The sequence below is a fragment of the Leopardus geoffroyi genome, chromosome E1 (genome assembly GCF_018350155.1).
Source record: "Leopardus geoffroyi isolate Oge1 chromosome E1, O.geoffroyi_Oge1_pat1.0, whole genome shotgun sequence".
Lineage (NCBI taxonomy): Eukaryota > Metazoa > Chordata > Mammalia > Carnivora > Felidae > Leopardus > Leopardus geoffroyi.
The window spans coordinates 48364006-48380867 of NC_059330.1; the positions used below are offsets into that span (position 1 = coordinate 48364006).

The 16862-nt window shown below is 45.2% G+C and overlaps 1 protein-coding gene across 5 annotated transcripts in view; it reads right to left on the reverse strand.

Annotated features, from left to right (window-relative positions):
* The window catches only part of PRKCA (protein kinase C alpha), a 402085-nt gene that overhangs the window by 228938 nt on the left and 156285 nt on the right, over nt 1-16862 (reverse strand). For all 5 annotated transcript variants that reach the window (XR_006715123.1, XM_045489495.1, XM_045489491.1 and 2 more), the window contains exon 3: nt 16678-16760. Coding sequence is in view for 4 of the 5 variants with exons in the window: in XM_045489495.1 (XP_045345451.1) it covers nt 16678-16760 (83 nt within the window). In the remaining variant the exon portion in view is untranslated. The remainder of the gene's footprint in view (nt 1-16677; nt 16761-16862) is intronic.

Sequence of the window (16862 nt, forward strand, 5' to 3'; positions counted from 1 at the left end):
CTGGAGTCCCTCTTCCCTTATGAGAAACATCTACTCTTTGGAAGTTCTTTGTGGAATTTATACTAAACTCTGTCTCCCTATAACGCCTAGTCATTGGGTCTGGGCCAACCCCTGGGGTTCCAAAGTTCACCCTTCTTCCCAGCATGGAAGGCAGCTCAGACCAATTCCTACAGCTTCTTCTTTCCTTCACACTCAACACCTTCTAACTCATTTTCTGGGTCACTTTCCTATGGCGATGATACTGGTTTCTCAGTGCCACCTTAAAATCTGCTGCCCATAGTGCACTTCGGGTTCCGGAAGACAACTAGAACCCATGGAAAAGTGCCGTTTCACTCAGCTCGGGGGACGATGCTGCAGACCAAAGCTGCTTTAAATAAGAAGTGAGTTACTGAAAAGCTGTTTGGTTTCAGTCAACCCTCATCTACTATCAGGAGCTATTATGTCCGAAGAACACAGTGACTGAAGAGGGGACACCTGGCTGGCTCATCTGGTAGAGCATGTGACTCAATCTCAGGGTCGTGAGTTCAAGCCCCACATTCGGTGTGAAGCATACTTAAAATTCAAGAAAATAAGAATAAAAGAACACTGTGACTGAAAAATTACTCAAGCTCAACATATTTCATTATGAAAACCAAAATATTCCTTACCAAACGAGTAAAAGTACCTTCTCCAAAAAACTAAGTGTTTAAAGAAAAAACAAAAGAGGCTTATTAAAACTCATAAGACTTCCTGACTCCTGTCTTTTTCTATTGACCAATCAAGAACATCCGATTGTAACTGAAGATCCCTCATGACATGTAACAGATTTCTTCCTTTACTGAGATGAAGTTATAGCAATAGAAAAAGAACACAAATACAACACGTGAAGGTGGTTATGTCTAAAAAGTGGCGAGGCATCCTTGACATAAAATTCAAGGTTAGTTGCCTATCCAATATTCATTCTCCTTTCTATTACTCAACTACTTTGTTTTCGTTCAAATTAGAAACATACTCAGCTTAAAACAAAAACTCCAAGCCCTTTTTAAAAAGTTTACAAATATTTTTGAGAGCAAGCAAGCACACACACATGTGAGTGGGGGAGGGGCAGAGAGAGCGAGAGAGACAGAATCCAAAGCAGGATCCAGGCTCTGAGCTGTCAGCACAGAGCCTGACACAGGGCTTGAACTCCCAAATTGCGAGATCATGACCTGAGTCAAAGTGGGACGCCTAACCGACTGAGCCACTCAGGCCTCCCCCCCAAACCCTCTGTTTTCTAAGCAGGAGTGGTTACGAGAGCCAGAGTTCTGGTCAATATGATGCAAATAGAAGTTGCTGGGCTGTGTTTCTGGGGGAGTTCTTGGAGCAGACTCAATAGGCATCTGGACCGACTCCACTTTTCTCATGGATGGGATGGTAATGGAGTAGCCATCTTATAAGGAGGGCAGCAAAGGGGAGGATGAAATCTACACAGTAAGGCTGAACTGAAAGGCAGAATGAGGCTGATCTTTCATCGAATCATGAAGATGCCACATTAGCCCCAGAATGCTAGTCCCCACATTTTGTTACGTGAGGAGAACGACGCCCCTTATTTGGTTGTGGCCGTTGCTTGGCCAGGTTTTCTGGTTCTCCTGCTTGATACACTGGGCATGAAGCAGTCTAGACGTCTACAACAACCTGCTTTCCCATCACACCATCGGACAAAGAACTCTCAGATGGGTGGGTGTGCTCCGTGTGGATAGCGTTCTGAAGGAACACAGCACTTTGTCTTATTCCTCAAGAATTATAGGATGACTTTTTGAAAACTCCATTGTTCTAACAAGATGAAACCCAGAGCGTAGGTCTCCCAAATCCAATCATCTTAAAAAAAAAAAAAAAATCAAATCGTCAGGGTGCCTGAGTGGCTTAGTCGGTTAAGCGTCCGACTTCAGCTCAGGTCAGGATCTCATGGTTCGGGAGTTCGAGCCCCGCATCCGGCTCTGTGCTGACAGCTCAGAGCCTGGAGGCTGCTTCAGATTCTGTGTCTCCCTCTCTGGTCCTCCCCCCACTGGTGCTCTCTCTCTCAAAAATAAACATCAAAACTTTTTAAAAATCAAATCATCAAATGATTTCCATTTCTTAGGTTCACTTCTAGGTCCAGCCCCAATATACAAATTCTGTCAGAACTCTAATCACAGTAATGTCTTTATAGTAAGCCCCCTAGCACCGAATAACCACAGAAACATTTTCCACCACCTCCATCATCATCATTCTTAATGGCCGCATGTATTCTATCACAGTGATATATCACAATTTACTTAACTCCCTGCTGTTTAAAGAATGTTAAGAGAAACCAACGGCTGCAGAGGGAAATCTAAGAACAAGGACACCACTCCCAAGCCAATGTGCAGCCAGGCCATAACTTTTCATGTGAAGATCCTATAGGTGTAAATTATTCTCAAGGTTTGAAATTCAAAACTTATCCCCCTTACCTAGAATGGCAGACTATCAGATTCTGGTGGTTAGATAATTCTAATTAAAATAAGACTGATCACATAAGACTGATCACATACATTTTGAATTTTATACACCACGTATTAACATTATGATTATGAAAAATCACTGTTTCTTTGGAAGACACAATCACATGGTACACCTCAGGCTTCAGTGACATGGCCCAGTTTATTACTATATTCATGGCAGTGTCATCACAGAAGAGGAACAATCTCCCCTGATCCTAGACTGTTTCCTTTTAGTGATATCGTCAGAAGGCAACAGAACTCGAAAGCTGGTCTTTTCTCTTGTAAGAGTAACATTCATTCAGTCAACAAATATTGAACGTTTCATGCTCTAGGCACTGTTCTGAGTTACACAGACACAAAAGACAACGTACCTGCACTTCACTGTATTTCATGCTGGCAGAAGAGATGAAAAAATAACCAAGTAAATGCTTATGGCTTCAAGTGGTGATAAGGGCCATGAAGTACGCAAAGACAGACTAACAGAAAATAATGGGAGGATGTGATCTAACGAGGCATCTCCAATGAGGGGTCATCTGAGTAGAGACCTGAACAGTATGAGCGAGCCTCATTCCCGAAAAACCCACCTGTGCAAAAGACCCAAAGCTCAAATGAGCTTGGCATGTTCCAGCCAGTGAGACTAACCGTAGCTAGATCACAATCCTAATGGTCAAAGGAGGCCACCGAAGGGTCGAGACTGAGCAATGCAATGGTCGGATTTGCCTGGTACATGCAAAATCTCACTCTAGCTATGCATAGAGGATAAACTACAAGAGACAAGGACAGAAATGAGGAGCAAAGCAGGAAGCTGTGTTGCTGGACTCTCCCAGGGTCCGGCTCCCAGATGAACAGTTCTTTAGGTGAGAATATGATCGTATCCAAGGCCACAGCTCCAAAGTGACAGCAAGTGCTTGTGACACAAGGTCTGTTTCACTTGTATGATTCATTTTCAAGTTTTCAACTTACCATTACCATCCCACCATCCCCCTGCCATGTTTGCTCTGTACATTAAGTCACTCTAACTCACCTATTTGCAAAGGGACAAATGTGATTAAAATCAATTACCTTAATCTTGGTGCATCATTCAAACTTCGCAAATGCAGAAGAGAGCAGACCTGCCTTTCTAATTTTAAGAACCTGCTGTGTGTGATCTCTTTTTCAAGCTTCCCTGGTCTTTTGTGATTAATTTTTAGTAACAGGAGAACGACCTGTTTAAGAACAAATGAGTCATGATACAGCTTAGTATCTAGAAACCTAAAATCACCCTCCTCCACAGAGAATATCATTTTCAAGTATGAAATCCTCATGTTTAAACATTCCTACCCCATGTTAACTCTACAAAGCTTCCGGCCTTGAAAGTGAGATGGGGAGGGACAGGCTAGGAACTCAAGATGGCAGAAAGCAAGCATCCAAATTGCCCTCCTTCTGAAAGGTACTTAACTATGGTTTAGGACATGAAAAATAAAGCCCTCACTTGTAAAAGTTTATAATCTGTGTTTTTCAAAATCCAGTCTTTCACTCAGTAATCTTCTACCAATATAAATTTCTTATGAGCGCAAATAGCCACCTCTGAATTATGCATAAATTATCCATGCTGGCACAGTTAGGCACAGGACAGACAGGCATCTAGAACGGCAGTGGCCAAAGTGGAAATAAATTTGACTACCGCCTCCTAAGGTGGCATTCTTGGCTGTGTCATTTCCCTTCTTGAACTGCGGTTATAAACCTCTCCAGATTAACTGTGCAGTTAGCAATCACTTCAATGAATGTAAACTGAAAACATATGGTTGACCAAACAAGCATTTCCTTTTAATAGATTTTTTCCATCAACATTTAACAGAAAAAATATTAAGAAAAAGTCTGGTCACACAGAGTGACCACGGTTCAGTTGACATCTTGCTTAATTTGGTTAGGCTTAAATTTCTACTAATAGAGTCCTTCATTATATTAAAAATAAAATCTATATTTTTTCTTTTTTTTTTTTTTTTAATTTTTTTTTTCAACGTTTATTTTTGGGACAGAGAGAGACAGAGCATGGACAGGGGAGGGGCAGAGAGAGAGGGAGACACAGAATCGGAAACAGGCTCCAGGCTCTGAGCCATCAGCCCAGAGCCTGACACGGGGCTCAAACTCACGGAACACGAGATCGTGACCTGGCTGAAGTCGGACGCTTAACCGACTGCACCACCCAGGCGCCCCTAAAATCTACATATTTTTCAAAAGTAAATTCGCTTTCTAAAGATAATGACAATGACTCAAAATTAAGAAATGGCTGATAGGGATTCTGAGAAAACCTTCTGGAATGTTTTACAGACAGACCAAGGAAATTATTTTCATTTTATTCTGGGATCAGGGACTTCATTATTTCTTCTATTCACTCAATATCAATGATCACCTACCAGGAGTCAGAAATCATACTAAGTATCAGGGATACAGAGATGAGTAAGATGTAAGCGGAAAGAAAACATAATAGGATCAAAATCAGTCTTCCTGTGGCAAATTGTTACATTAATGGGCAGTGTGTCAACTTGACTGGGCCACAGGGTACCCAGATATTTGGTCAAATAATGATGTTTCTGTGGGAGAGTTTTTGGGTAAGATTGACTTTTAAATTGGTGGATGAATAAAGTAGATTGCCTTCCCTAATGAAAACCTAAATAGAAGGAAAGCACCGACTGCCCTTCCCCCCACCCCATACCCATTCTCTTGAGCACGTGTGGGCGCATGCACACGCACACACGCACACCAAGCAAGAGAGTTCTTCCTATCCAATGGCTATGAAATAGTACATGAGCTTCTTCCCCACCTTTGGGCCTCAAGAGAAACCCTGGCCCTTCATCTCCAGTCTGCTGGTCTTTGTACTAGAACTACACTGTTGGCTCTCCTGGGTCTCCAGCTTGCCCACGCACCCTGTGGATCTTGGGACTTGCCAGCTATATGAGCCAATTTCTTTAAAGTCTCCTTGTATGATGAACATACATACAGTCCATTAGTTCTGTTTTTCTGGAGATTCCTAACCTACCTTCAGAGGGACTCTGGGCTTAGCCGTGTGACTTGCTTTGGCGAATGCAACATCAGGAAACAGTGCCAGCAGCAGTTTAAGCATATGTATGTTTCAGCTTGCCTTCTTGCAACACCACCAGCACAAAACTACCTACCCTCCTGGAAAGGCCAACACGGAGAACCACAGCCCCAGCCAACAACCCCAGCTAACAACCAGGGGAGTCCTCTTGTGTGACTGTGCAGCAACCTTTGGCAAATATTGATATGTATGGCAACGCTGATATGACAGATATTTATATATATATATATATATATATATATATATACACACACACACACACACGTATATATAAATAACGACTGGAGTAGTACTCACTGGCAATACCAAGGATGGACTAAAGGAGAAACAGTCCAGAGCCCATAAGACCAATTCATAGAACACGATGAGGCCTTCCTGAAGATGACAGCAAGGAATATGGAGGGGAGAGTCAGAGTCCACAGAACTTGGAGACCATTTAGATCTGAGAGACTAAAGAGATAGAAACAACCCAGACGACCCCAAGGCTTCTGGCTTGGGAGGCTGTGCACAGATGATTGTCTGGTGTTATTTCAACACAGAGTGGCACGAAGAGGCAATGGCTTGAGTAGTGGAGGATATGCAGGGAGAACAGGCAGTGATAAAATAAGGACAGTGCTGTACATTTTGAGTGTGACATCCTCAACATAAAGAACCTGAGCATTCTTTCCACATCAGGGGAATTGCCTGGGGAATGCAATCAGGACTATTTAATGCCTGATGGTCATGTGACACTTATCTGGACAAGGACATTCTTCTTAGAACCTAGCTTTTCCCCCTTGGTATAAACCCAAATATGTTTTCGGAGATTAGATTACAAAAGTAGAAATGTTGAATGAACAATGATCAGAACTGATCTTCCCACACCATCCATCTCATCTCCTGCTAGCACCAGCCGCCATGATTTCCTGCTCATAGCTTCTGGTACAACATAATAGAAAAAGCTGCCAGAGGAGGTACCTCCCCACTTGCTTTATTGGTCTTAACCATTATCAAAGGCATAGACAGAATTCCTAGTAAATGGGCTCATTTGATTACCATTGTTTTTGACCCTTGATCTCACTGTTAATAAGTGGATGTACCAGTGATAATGCTAGCCAGAAAATCCTCTACAAATCTCTTTCCTTCTCCTAGCGCTGAGGAAATGCACTTCTCTTTTTGTCCATAGATGGAATCTTCTGCTGGAAATTCATTAAGCAGAAAACAGCCAAGGTGAGGAAGGTACCGGCTAATTGAATGGGACTCCTACTTCAACTTGTGGAAAGAAAAAAAAAAAAAAAAAAAAAAAGTGACTCCCTAAAACCCAGGAACAAGCTTCAGGCATAAGCCAAAAAGCTCTCTAGGCTGGCTTACAGCTTAGGATAAAGCCATTTAAATCCTTCCAGAAACCCAGGGTCCTGGAAAGTACTACGTTCCACCTTCTTAAGAACCCAAACTAAGTCACCAAACTGTCCTAGGCTCTCACAGAGCCTCCCTCCTACAGGTTCTGTCTTCACTAGTTAGTTCACCTTGTCGGTCTCGCTTATGAAAGCTTCTACTGTTAATATCTGTGCAACTCCCAATTTCTCTTACCATTTTAAGCTTGAGTCACACTGACGCCAGATTCTAGTCACAAAAATAGAGAATTTTCAGTGGCAGAAAATCTGCCCCTTAAGTGGCTTTGGTGATCAACCCACTTGGTATTGAGGGAAGAGAACTGGTTAGGAAGCAGAGACTTGGTCCCAAGCTTAACACAGTATTTACTACCAGATTCCAGCAAGTCCTTGAACCAACCCTGAGCCTTGACTTTCACATTTACACAATGGGATTAATATATGCCGAGTGTATTTGTGTATGTTTTCCGTTCAATTATCTTAATAATGCTTACTTGTGTTTATGACATCCCACTAAGGATAAACTCTTTGAACATAAGGACTAGACCTATTAATCTTTACAGCCCCCCCCCCCACCCCAGTTCCTGGCAATAAAAAATGCCCAGAAAACATTTAATGATGACATACAGCGAATACAAAAAAAAAAAGCACCAGACAGAAGAGATGCTAAATACACATCAGGTAAAACCATGAAGATGTCATTACCTGGTAGAATTTCTAGCTCTGGGCTTCCAGTGATTTCAGCCATAGTAGTAGGTTCCTCAGACATCATTGTCAGCAACAGTTCTCAGGAATAGGGAAATTCGGTTGTTTGTAAACCGTGAACTGCCTGATGTTACTAAGTCACTTGCACAGGTAAAGAGAAATCAGTAAGGAAGCCATCCTATCGATTTTTACCCTAGCCAGTCAAAAGCTATGGCCTAGGTCCACCACTTTGTAAGCTCCCAATAGGTGGGACAGTGATTTGAGATGGTCTGTGAAAAGTAGCAAAGTCCAAATATGTTTCTCCCATCCCCCTTCCAAGGTGCCACGATACTAATCAAGTATCCATTCCTAGAGGGGGGTCCCTGGGTGGCTCAGGTCACGATCTCATGGCCCATGAGTTCAAGCCCCTCAGTGGGCTCTCTGCTGTCAGTGCACAACTTGCTTCACATCTTTTGTTCCCCTCTCTTTCTCTGCCCCTCCCCCACTGGTTCTCTCCCTCTCACCATAAACAAACTTAAAACTCTCCTAGGAGTGGGGAGATTCATAAACAGTCCCACGTATAGCTAAAACGAAGTAATTCAACCCCGGATGGATACATACAATCAACTGGTGGTCAAATCAGACCTTCTTCCACCTGGTCGCTCTGGTTCAACAAATCTGGGTGCCCGTTCTGTGCCAGGCTCTGCACCGAGCTCTGGTTTGTCAAAGAGAAAAGACACAGGATCTCTCCACGAAGAATTCGCTATACAGGCAAGACCGTTCAGCGGTACAACTTTTTTTTAAACCAACGTCGAAGTGTCACGGAGAGGCTGCACGATGATTCCTACGTACTTCACACACACACACGTCTCCTTCCAACCTGATGTCAGAAACCATTTACAACTCTACCAAGAAAATACTCTTAACCTTATCGACTTACCTTTTGGACCCCAAACCGTACCATCCACTGCCCCTTGTACAGATCTAGCTGCACTGAACTGGGTCACTTCCCCAAACCACTTCGCCACACCCCAAGGCTGACAGTTTGCCAAGAGTGGAGATTTTGCAAAGAATGTGCTACTGGCCTTACATGCTGTTCCAAGAGAGCAGTACCCAAGATGTTTGAGCAGTGGCAAATCCAAAGGTTCTTTGGATTAAACGGAAAAGCCCCCGGGGCGACTCTCTTGACAACAGGCATTCTGGTGCACGGATTAAATAGGCACTCATTTCTCCTCTCCTCACGGGCCAAAACTTGGTAGCTAAAGACAATGGATGTGCCACCAACCAGCTGTCTCCTTGAGTACATCCGAACGGCGGATGCTAGTCTTTGAGGCTATTTTTAACTCCCAGCTAAATTAATTTGGCGCAAAAGTAGCAGGAGTCCCTTCCCTTGTAGGAAATACTTCTGTTACTGTGAATCTGGTACATAAAATAATCCACCCACTGAAGAGCAGAATTAGCACGGGAGTTTTGTGTTGGGTTTGTTTCCCTGAAAGAACTTCTTTTTAAGGCTTCCGGTGGCATCACGGCACGTGAAGAATGGCACCTGCGGGCGAGTACACGGGGTGGTTTCAGGACCCCAGCAAGGCTTCCTCGGAGGCTGGGTCTAAAGGGGATCCCGCGAGGACACACACAACACCGCGCGTCTCCCTAGCGTGCGCTCTTCCTACGGGTCCTCCGGCAAATGCGTGCCACCTGAGTTTCTGCCCCAGTGGACAGCACCATTTGGCCAGAGACAGAACTCCGTTAAACCAGCCAAACATGAAAACACTGGTCCTACTGGTAAGAGAACTCTGAAAGGAAAGCAATCTTAAAAGTCTTCAAACACACCTTCAGGAAGCCTTCCCTCCATCTTCTATAAGGTGCTTGTGCATGCACGCTCTCCAGCAACCCCCCCCCCCCAACCCTGGCCACTTCGTAGCGTTTTATTTCTTCCCCGTTTATGGCATGGCAGCTACCATATGCAATCATATCGTATAACTGTTTGCACACTCAGCTCATCCTTCTGATTAGGGAGGACCCACCAGGAGGGCAAGAACCATCTTTGGCTCCCTATCAACAGGGCACCAAGCTCTCGATCAGTACTTAGTGACAGAATGCCACTGAAGGCTGCAAACAGCTTTCGAGACCACCAAGTTCAACCTTCATATGCATAAATAAGCAAGCCAAGGTCTAGAAGGATTTTCAGTGACTTGGCAGGGAAGGACTCCCAATTCCCACTCCAGAGCTCTTTTGACCTCACTCAGCTGCATTTTCAACACAACTTTCTAGCACCTGCACCTTTTACAAATCTCCCTTTGTCGGTTCAGGAATAGCGAAGTGTTTCGAGTATGGCTGGGTTTGCTCACAAAACTGTCTTATTTCCATATTAAATGTAAAAGCACACTTTAAGAAAATAGAAGATTTGCTAATTAAATTTCTAGGTTTATTTTAAATGTTTTGAGTTTTGTTATAAATGAAGCTCTGAAGTGTTGAATTTTAAACGACTCAGCAGCCTTTTTCATGGGCTCGGTTTCTAAGACACCGGAAAGAACTCCAGAACAAGAGGATTCTCAAGTCTGTCGTAAGTGAAAGAGAAATTTCGTGCTGGACATACAGCCCCCTGCAGAGTCCAGTTCCACACCAGGTACCCCTATCCGCTCGTAGCCCTGTGCACAATCGCTTCCAGCTTCAGCTCCAAGCATTTATAGTCTATGTCCTCAAGCTTCCTCCAATGGCTCAGTTTTGCCATCTTTGCCGGCCTAAAGATGCACCCGAAACAGAAGCAGCCCCCTGCCCACCCCCCACACACACCTCTTAAATTCATCTGTGCCCTTCCGAACATTCTGGCAGGCACCAGCTAACTCCTGATGCTACCTGTACGGAGGCTGGTGGTCTCCCAGGTGAAGTACACTAATGACCCATGAAGTGATTTTTTAAATCACCAGAACGCCGTTTAATCGTATGGCTCAGCTCTAAAAAGTGCGAGAGACTGCACGTACGGTTTCTCCCCCAGAAAGGCAGGGGCACTGGCGAAAAGGCACGAGGCAGAAACAAACACAAATTCAAGGGAAGCAGAATCGCCCCGAGGTGGGCTTTAAGCCTTTGAACAGGTCAATCCCTTCCCCTCTTCCTCAAATGCTCACAGATCTGGCCCACAGAGCAAATATTCCAAAGGTTGCATTTAAAGAGTTGTCTAACATTTGTGTGGGTTTATACACATCACATAAAGGCTTCTATCTGCCTACAACTTTACCTATTAAAAGGGTTGTCTCTCTCTCTACGGTTTTCAGGGTAGGACTGAGATTGGTAGGGATATCTGAACGGTCTGCCTCACCATTCTCTCTCCCTGAAGGCACCCACAGGAAACACGAGGTATACAAAAAAGGATTGTATGTGCTAATAAACACATACACACACGTACATACAGAAGACCCAAATACCCTGCTCCCCTCTAGCGGGGCAGGCTTCATGGACAGAATCTGAGTGGAGATTGTGGTAAGAAGTGGGAGGAGTTCCAGGCAAGGCAGCTGGTGAGCTGAAATCCTAAATGGTGAAGTTTGAAAAGGGCACCTGGGCGGCTCAGTCGGTTAGGCGTCCGGCTTCAGCTCAGGTCACGACCTCACGGTCTGTGAGCTCGAACCCCGCTGACAGCTCAGGGCCTGGAACCTGCTTCGGATTCTGTGTCTCCCTTGCTCTCTGCCTCTCCCCCGCTTACGCTCTCTCAGAAATGACATTAAAAAAAATAAATGGGGGCGCCTGGGTGGCGCAGTCGGTTAAGCGTCCGACTTCAGCCAGGTCACAATCTCGCGGTCCGTGAGTTCGAGCCCCGCGTCGGGCTCTGGGCTGATGGCTCGGAGCCTGTTTCCGATTCTGTGTCTCCCTTGCTCTCTGCCTCTCCCCCGCTTATGCTCTCTCAGAAATGACATTAAAAAAAAAATAAATGGTGAAAGAAAGAGTCTGAGGAAGGAGTTGGCCCTCTAGAACCCACCACCCGCCCCGCCCACCCCATCGTGACCAGAGCCAGGAAGAAGAAAACGTCGGCTCAGGGGACAAGTGGCAGCTGAAGAAACCAAAGCACTGCCCAAAATCACACTCCCCACCCCTACCGCAAAAAACCAACAAGGTAACAGTCCTTCCTGTCCTTGTCCATGTCCCAGTTCATGTCTTAACTGGGGAGGTCGAGAGGGAGGTGATGAAAGGGAAGTCAGCTGTTTCTCCACATGGGCCATTTTCATGTTGCTTCTCGGATGGGGGCAGGTGTGCTGGGCAGAGCTTCAGGCTGTCTTCTGAGACCACACACCTGGGAGCACAGATGCTGTACCAACCCCAGGTGCCTTTCCAATGCCCAGTCTTGCCTTCTCTCCCCCTTCCTCGGTGAGCAGCAGGCTGCCCTTCAATCTCAGGAACATTTTTTTTTTGCTTAATGAAAGTTTTATTTCAGTTATGTACATGTGTGATTGTGTATGTGTGTGCAAATGTAAAATGCATTTCTTACTTTGGTTGCCACCAAAAGTATTGGAAAGCCTCTTCCCTAGCTACTCCACTTTTTAATTCTTAAATTTACATCCGAATTCACATATAGTGAGACAATGATTTCAGGAGTAGATTCCTTAATGCCCCTTACCCCTTTAGCCCATCCCCCCTTCCACAACTCCCTCCCTCCCCCTCCAGGAACTCTCAGTTTATTCTCCATATTTAGGAGTCTGTTTTATCCCATTTTATTGTTTCCCTTCCCTTATGTTCATCTGTTAATTCCTCATGAGTGAAGTCGTATGGTTCTTTTCTCTAATTTTGCTTAGCACAATACCACCCTCCAGTTCCATCCACATAGTTGCAAATGGCAAGATTTCATTCTTTTTGATTGTCGAGTAATACTCCGTTGTGTATATACACCACCTCTTCTTTATCCATTCATCCATCGATGGACATTTGGGCTCTTTCCATACTTGGGCTATTGTCAATAGTGCTGCTATAAACACGGGGGTGCATGTGCCCCTCTGAAGCAACACACCTGTATCCCGTGGATAAATGCCTAGTAGTGCAATTGCTGGGTCGTAGGGTAGTTCTATTTTTAGTTTTTTGAGGAACCTCCATACTGTTTTCTGGAGTGGCTGTACCAGCTTGCATTTCCAAGGAACACGTGGCTTTTATCTCCAGACATGTTGGCAGGGAATGTCTGGCAACACAACACTGCCCATCCAGAGGTGGGGGAGGGCTGAGAACAGCCTGACATGTTTGGGGGGGGGGGTCCTCACACAGAACCCAGATACCCTCTTCTCCTCCCCGAGTTTCCCTGTAACTTCTGCATCCTTTTGACGAGCCTGCTCCTTGAGGCCTGAAGATGATCTGTGTTCCCAAGAATGTTTAAGTATTACTATCTGGTTACTGGGATCTGAGCACTGCTCTTTCATTTTTCAGGGGTCTATCTTGAGGATGGAAAGACCAGGGACAGTGCTGGTGTACTTCACAGGGTCCGTCATCTTTGTCCCTGTGGGGGAGTGCCCTGACGTCCTCGGAGCTGGCATCAGCCAGCAGCACATGAACTGTATGAATCTTGAGCCTTCATCATGGACAACACAGATCTTAGTCTAGGCAACTTTTAAATCCTCGGGGGGGGTGGGGGCGGGGATGCTTAAGGTCTTTTTTTCTTGTAGCTTGCATTTTGTGTTTCCTGATCCCTCCATTCCTTTAACTCTTTTCATGCCCTTTAGCACTTTGCTAAATGTGTGAGCAGAACTTTGAACGATTAACACCAAGGCACGAGCTAGCAACTTCTCCGGGCCACGCCCTGCCCCCCCCCTTTCCTCTACCCCCCCCCCCTTTCCTCTACACGGCTGTTGGGTCAACCACTAGCCCGCTGGACACTGAGGGGCAACATGTCACAAAGCCCCCAGATCATTTATGCCTTTCTTCTATATGCTTCAGTCTCCCCATCTATAAAATAAGGTTAACCTAAACAAGTCTTTACCACCCCCCTTCCAGCTCTAGAATTCTAGCACTTTCAAACATTCTGAAAGATAAAATAAGAAAAACCTCCTTTCTCATCTCAGCTCTATCCTGACACCCTCATGCTTTTCCAGCTACCTCCTTGGTGCAGTTCCAATTTGGGCATCTTGCGAATTTGGACAATAAATAACACTGCCCTGCAAACAAGGTCCTGTGTCCTGGCTGCACAAAGCTCTCATGATTGGCCTCTCAGGGCCAACAACCAAAAGGCAAATTTTCTCCTGGGAGGAGAATGCACAGGCTGTACTTCTTTGCTCTCATATATTAAAAAAAAAACAAAAAAACATCTCTTATCTTCACTTTCACAGATCGGATATTAAAATGTGAGGCTGAGCATGCACAGTGGGTAACACAACACAGAGTAGGGACAGAACTCAGACTAACGCATCAGATCACAAGTGTCCTTCCCACTGTATTTCACAACCAGCAGACCATCACTAAGGCTTTCTGCCTGGCTGGGGATTCAAGGACTAAGGGACAGGGCAGGGGGAACATAATGATCATCAAAACAGGGTAAGAATTTTGGGCATGAAAGGGGTTGCTAAAAGTAACTAATGGACATTAAGCTGTAGCACGCATAAACCAAGGCTTCCTCGTGTAAACAGGACAGTCCTGTGCAAACTTGCATGTATATGACATATCTATGTAGAATACCAAAAGCTTACAGAACCCATAAAATCAGACGTAATCAGGGAGCTGACCTACAGCGCCTGTAGGACCTTCCCAGCCCCCTTCCTCTCCCATCCAATCCACTGGAGCCTCCTCAGGGCTCTTTTCTGGGCCCTCATCTATCTTCTCCTTATTCTTTACCTCCATCTCTCAGCAAGATGTTGCACACCCAAAGCTTCTAACAACCAAACAGAGGAATCTTTATCTTCTAAACACACCCTGCTTCCCAACTCCACACCTGCATTCACAGATAACTGTGTTCTCCACATCAGACTTCCCAAACCGAACTTGTCCAAAGAGAAGCCCGTGATCAGCCCTGTCCCATACTTCTGAACACATTCTCCCTCCACAGCCTCGATAGCCTCCATCCATTCATAGGTTTGGCCAAGAGGCTGAAGAGTCTCTCTCTCCATTTCCACCTCCCCGATCCTCCAGCGGCCAAGAGCTGTGGCCCAGCTCCTAAATACACGGTGAGTTTACCCTGTCCAGCCTCACTGCCTCCACCTACCCCGACCTTTCACCTTGCCATCCGTGCTACTCTTCAAGCTTTCATACTTCCCTATCCTCACCCGAACATCAAACCCATTTCCACTGTCGATATTTCCCATAAGGAAAGCAAAGAAACCTTTGGGACATGCAAACAGCATCACACCAGTCCTAGTTTAAACCCTTCCTCTGGTTCCCTACCAGTCCTAACATTGCGTTCAAAATCCTTAACTACACATCTGACAACCAGCTCTCTCTTCTTCTCGTATACACTGAACACTCCAGGGCTTCCTCACTTGCTTTTCCCTTTGTCTGAGGTAGTCTTCCACGGGGCTCCTTTATGCCCCAATGTGCATGCGCACAGGTTCCCTGGTGTCTGATGATCTCCACTTGCTCCTGAAGGTCGGTTTAAATGCCATTTCCTCAGGGAAGCCTCTGACCACCTAGAGGAGATCCCTCAGGTAACACACACAGACAGCCTCTACCCTTGTTAAGAGTACTTAAACTGAAAGAAGAAGTGGAAGGAGGGGCAGAGTGGAGGGAATGAAGGGAAGGAGTCAGACAAAAACTATTCCTCTGTGGGCAGGACACACACACACACACACACACACACACACACACACCCCCCACACAACCATTCTTGCTGGAGCCAAAATGGGAGAAAAGAAGGATGGACTGAGAATAATGAGCAAGGAGGCCAAAGAAATACCATGGGATGCTTGAGGGCAACTTTCAGGAAAGCTGGTACTCTTCCTCTCCATGTGTCCTGAATGGAGGCAATACTCCAGAAAGAAAGAAAAGTGAAAGGGTGGGGTGGAGCACACTAGTTTTTTTGTATGTAGGTGGGCCACCCACGGATGTGGGCTTTCCAGTCTGTAAAGATATAAAACAGGGTTATCTCTGAGGTTCTCTGGCTCCCACATCCCGAGCCTCTGAAGGCCAGTAGCAGCTCAGAGCCTAGGGTTCCTGCTTGGTGCAGCTTCCTCCGGCATCTTAGCAGAAACGCAATGGAAGTTCCTTTGATACCTGTGCCAAAATAAGGCAGATCGGAACCCCAGAGCTTACCATGAGTACACCCTCTTCAGAAAAGGGAAGAATTCAGCCCTGGCTGCACTGACAAAGCTGTTTTGAGATCTGTGTTTCCTGACAGGAAGAAGAGCCAAAGGTAGGAATAATAGAAAGGTCTCCTCTTCCAGGCCTCCCCTGCAATTTTTTGTTGCTGAAATATTTTCCATGTAACAGCCCAATTTTCCACTCAATATATTTTAGATACTGGTGTTTCCCATGCCTCCTGGCTCCCACTCTCCTCTGATGATCCCATTTTTCAGTAAACAAGAGATGTAAGCAAGAGAGATGCTCACTAGAGGCAGCAGAATTAGGGCACAAATAAAATTATGTGTTCACACATGGGCAGCTTCAGAGATCGGTTGTTCAGTGGAGCAGATGCTAAATTATTTAAATCGACAGCAGCATTTATAACACATAATGAAAAGGCAGCAAGGATCTCAGGAAGCAAACTAGAAAGAAGATGTCACATCGGCTAAAAGCAAAGATGGCCCTTTTAGTCAATAAACCGTTAGGGTGAACCGTAAAAGGGGATTCGTGTTTACGTTGTAAAATTTGTCAACGTCTTCAGAAAAGCAGCACACTGTGCTAGTGAAAGCTCTTACTATAAACTTGGTGGAGTTGGTCCACGTGGTCGCCCAGAGTGGAAGAATACAAGCTAACAAATTCTCCTTCCACCCTCCCAGGGCTCAAAAGGGCTTTGTATCTGTTCACTGGTAGGAGCCCAAGTTGTACAGGACCCATTGACAAGTCTTCCCATTAAGAACGTGTGCCAGAACAACAGTTGTACAGGCATTAAAAAAGAGGTTGAAGTCATAGATCTGCATTAACGTCAAATAACAGTTTTCAGACTACTTACATCAGTGTCCGGTCCCTTATCCGCACCAGGACAAGAAAAAGTGACAAATTCATGGCACCTCTTGTGAACCACAAAACAGCAAACTGGTGGAAAGAAAAGAAAACTAAGCTTAGTAATTAAACAGACAAACTTTGGTTTCCAAATAGGGCTACATGCTGTTAGAAGTCAATTTCATTTCACAACAG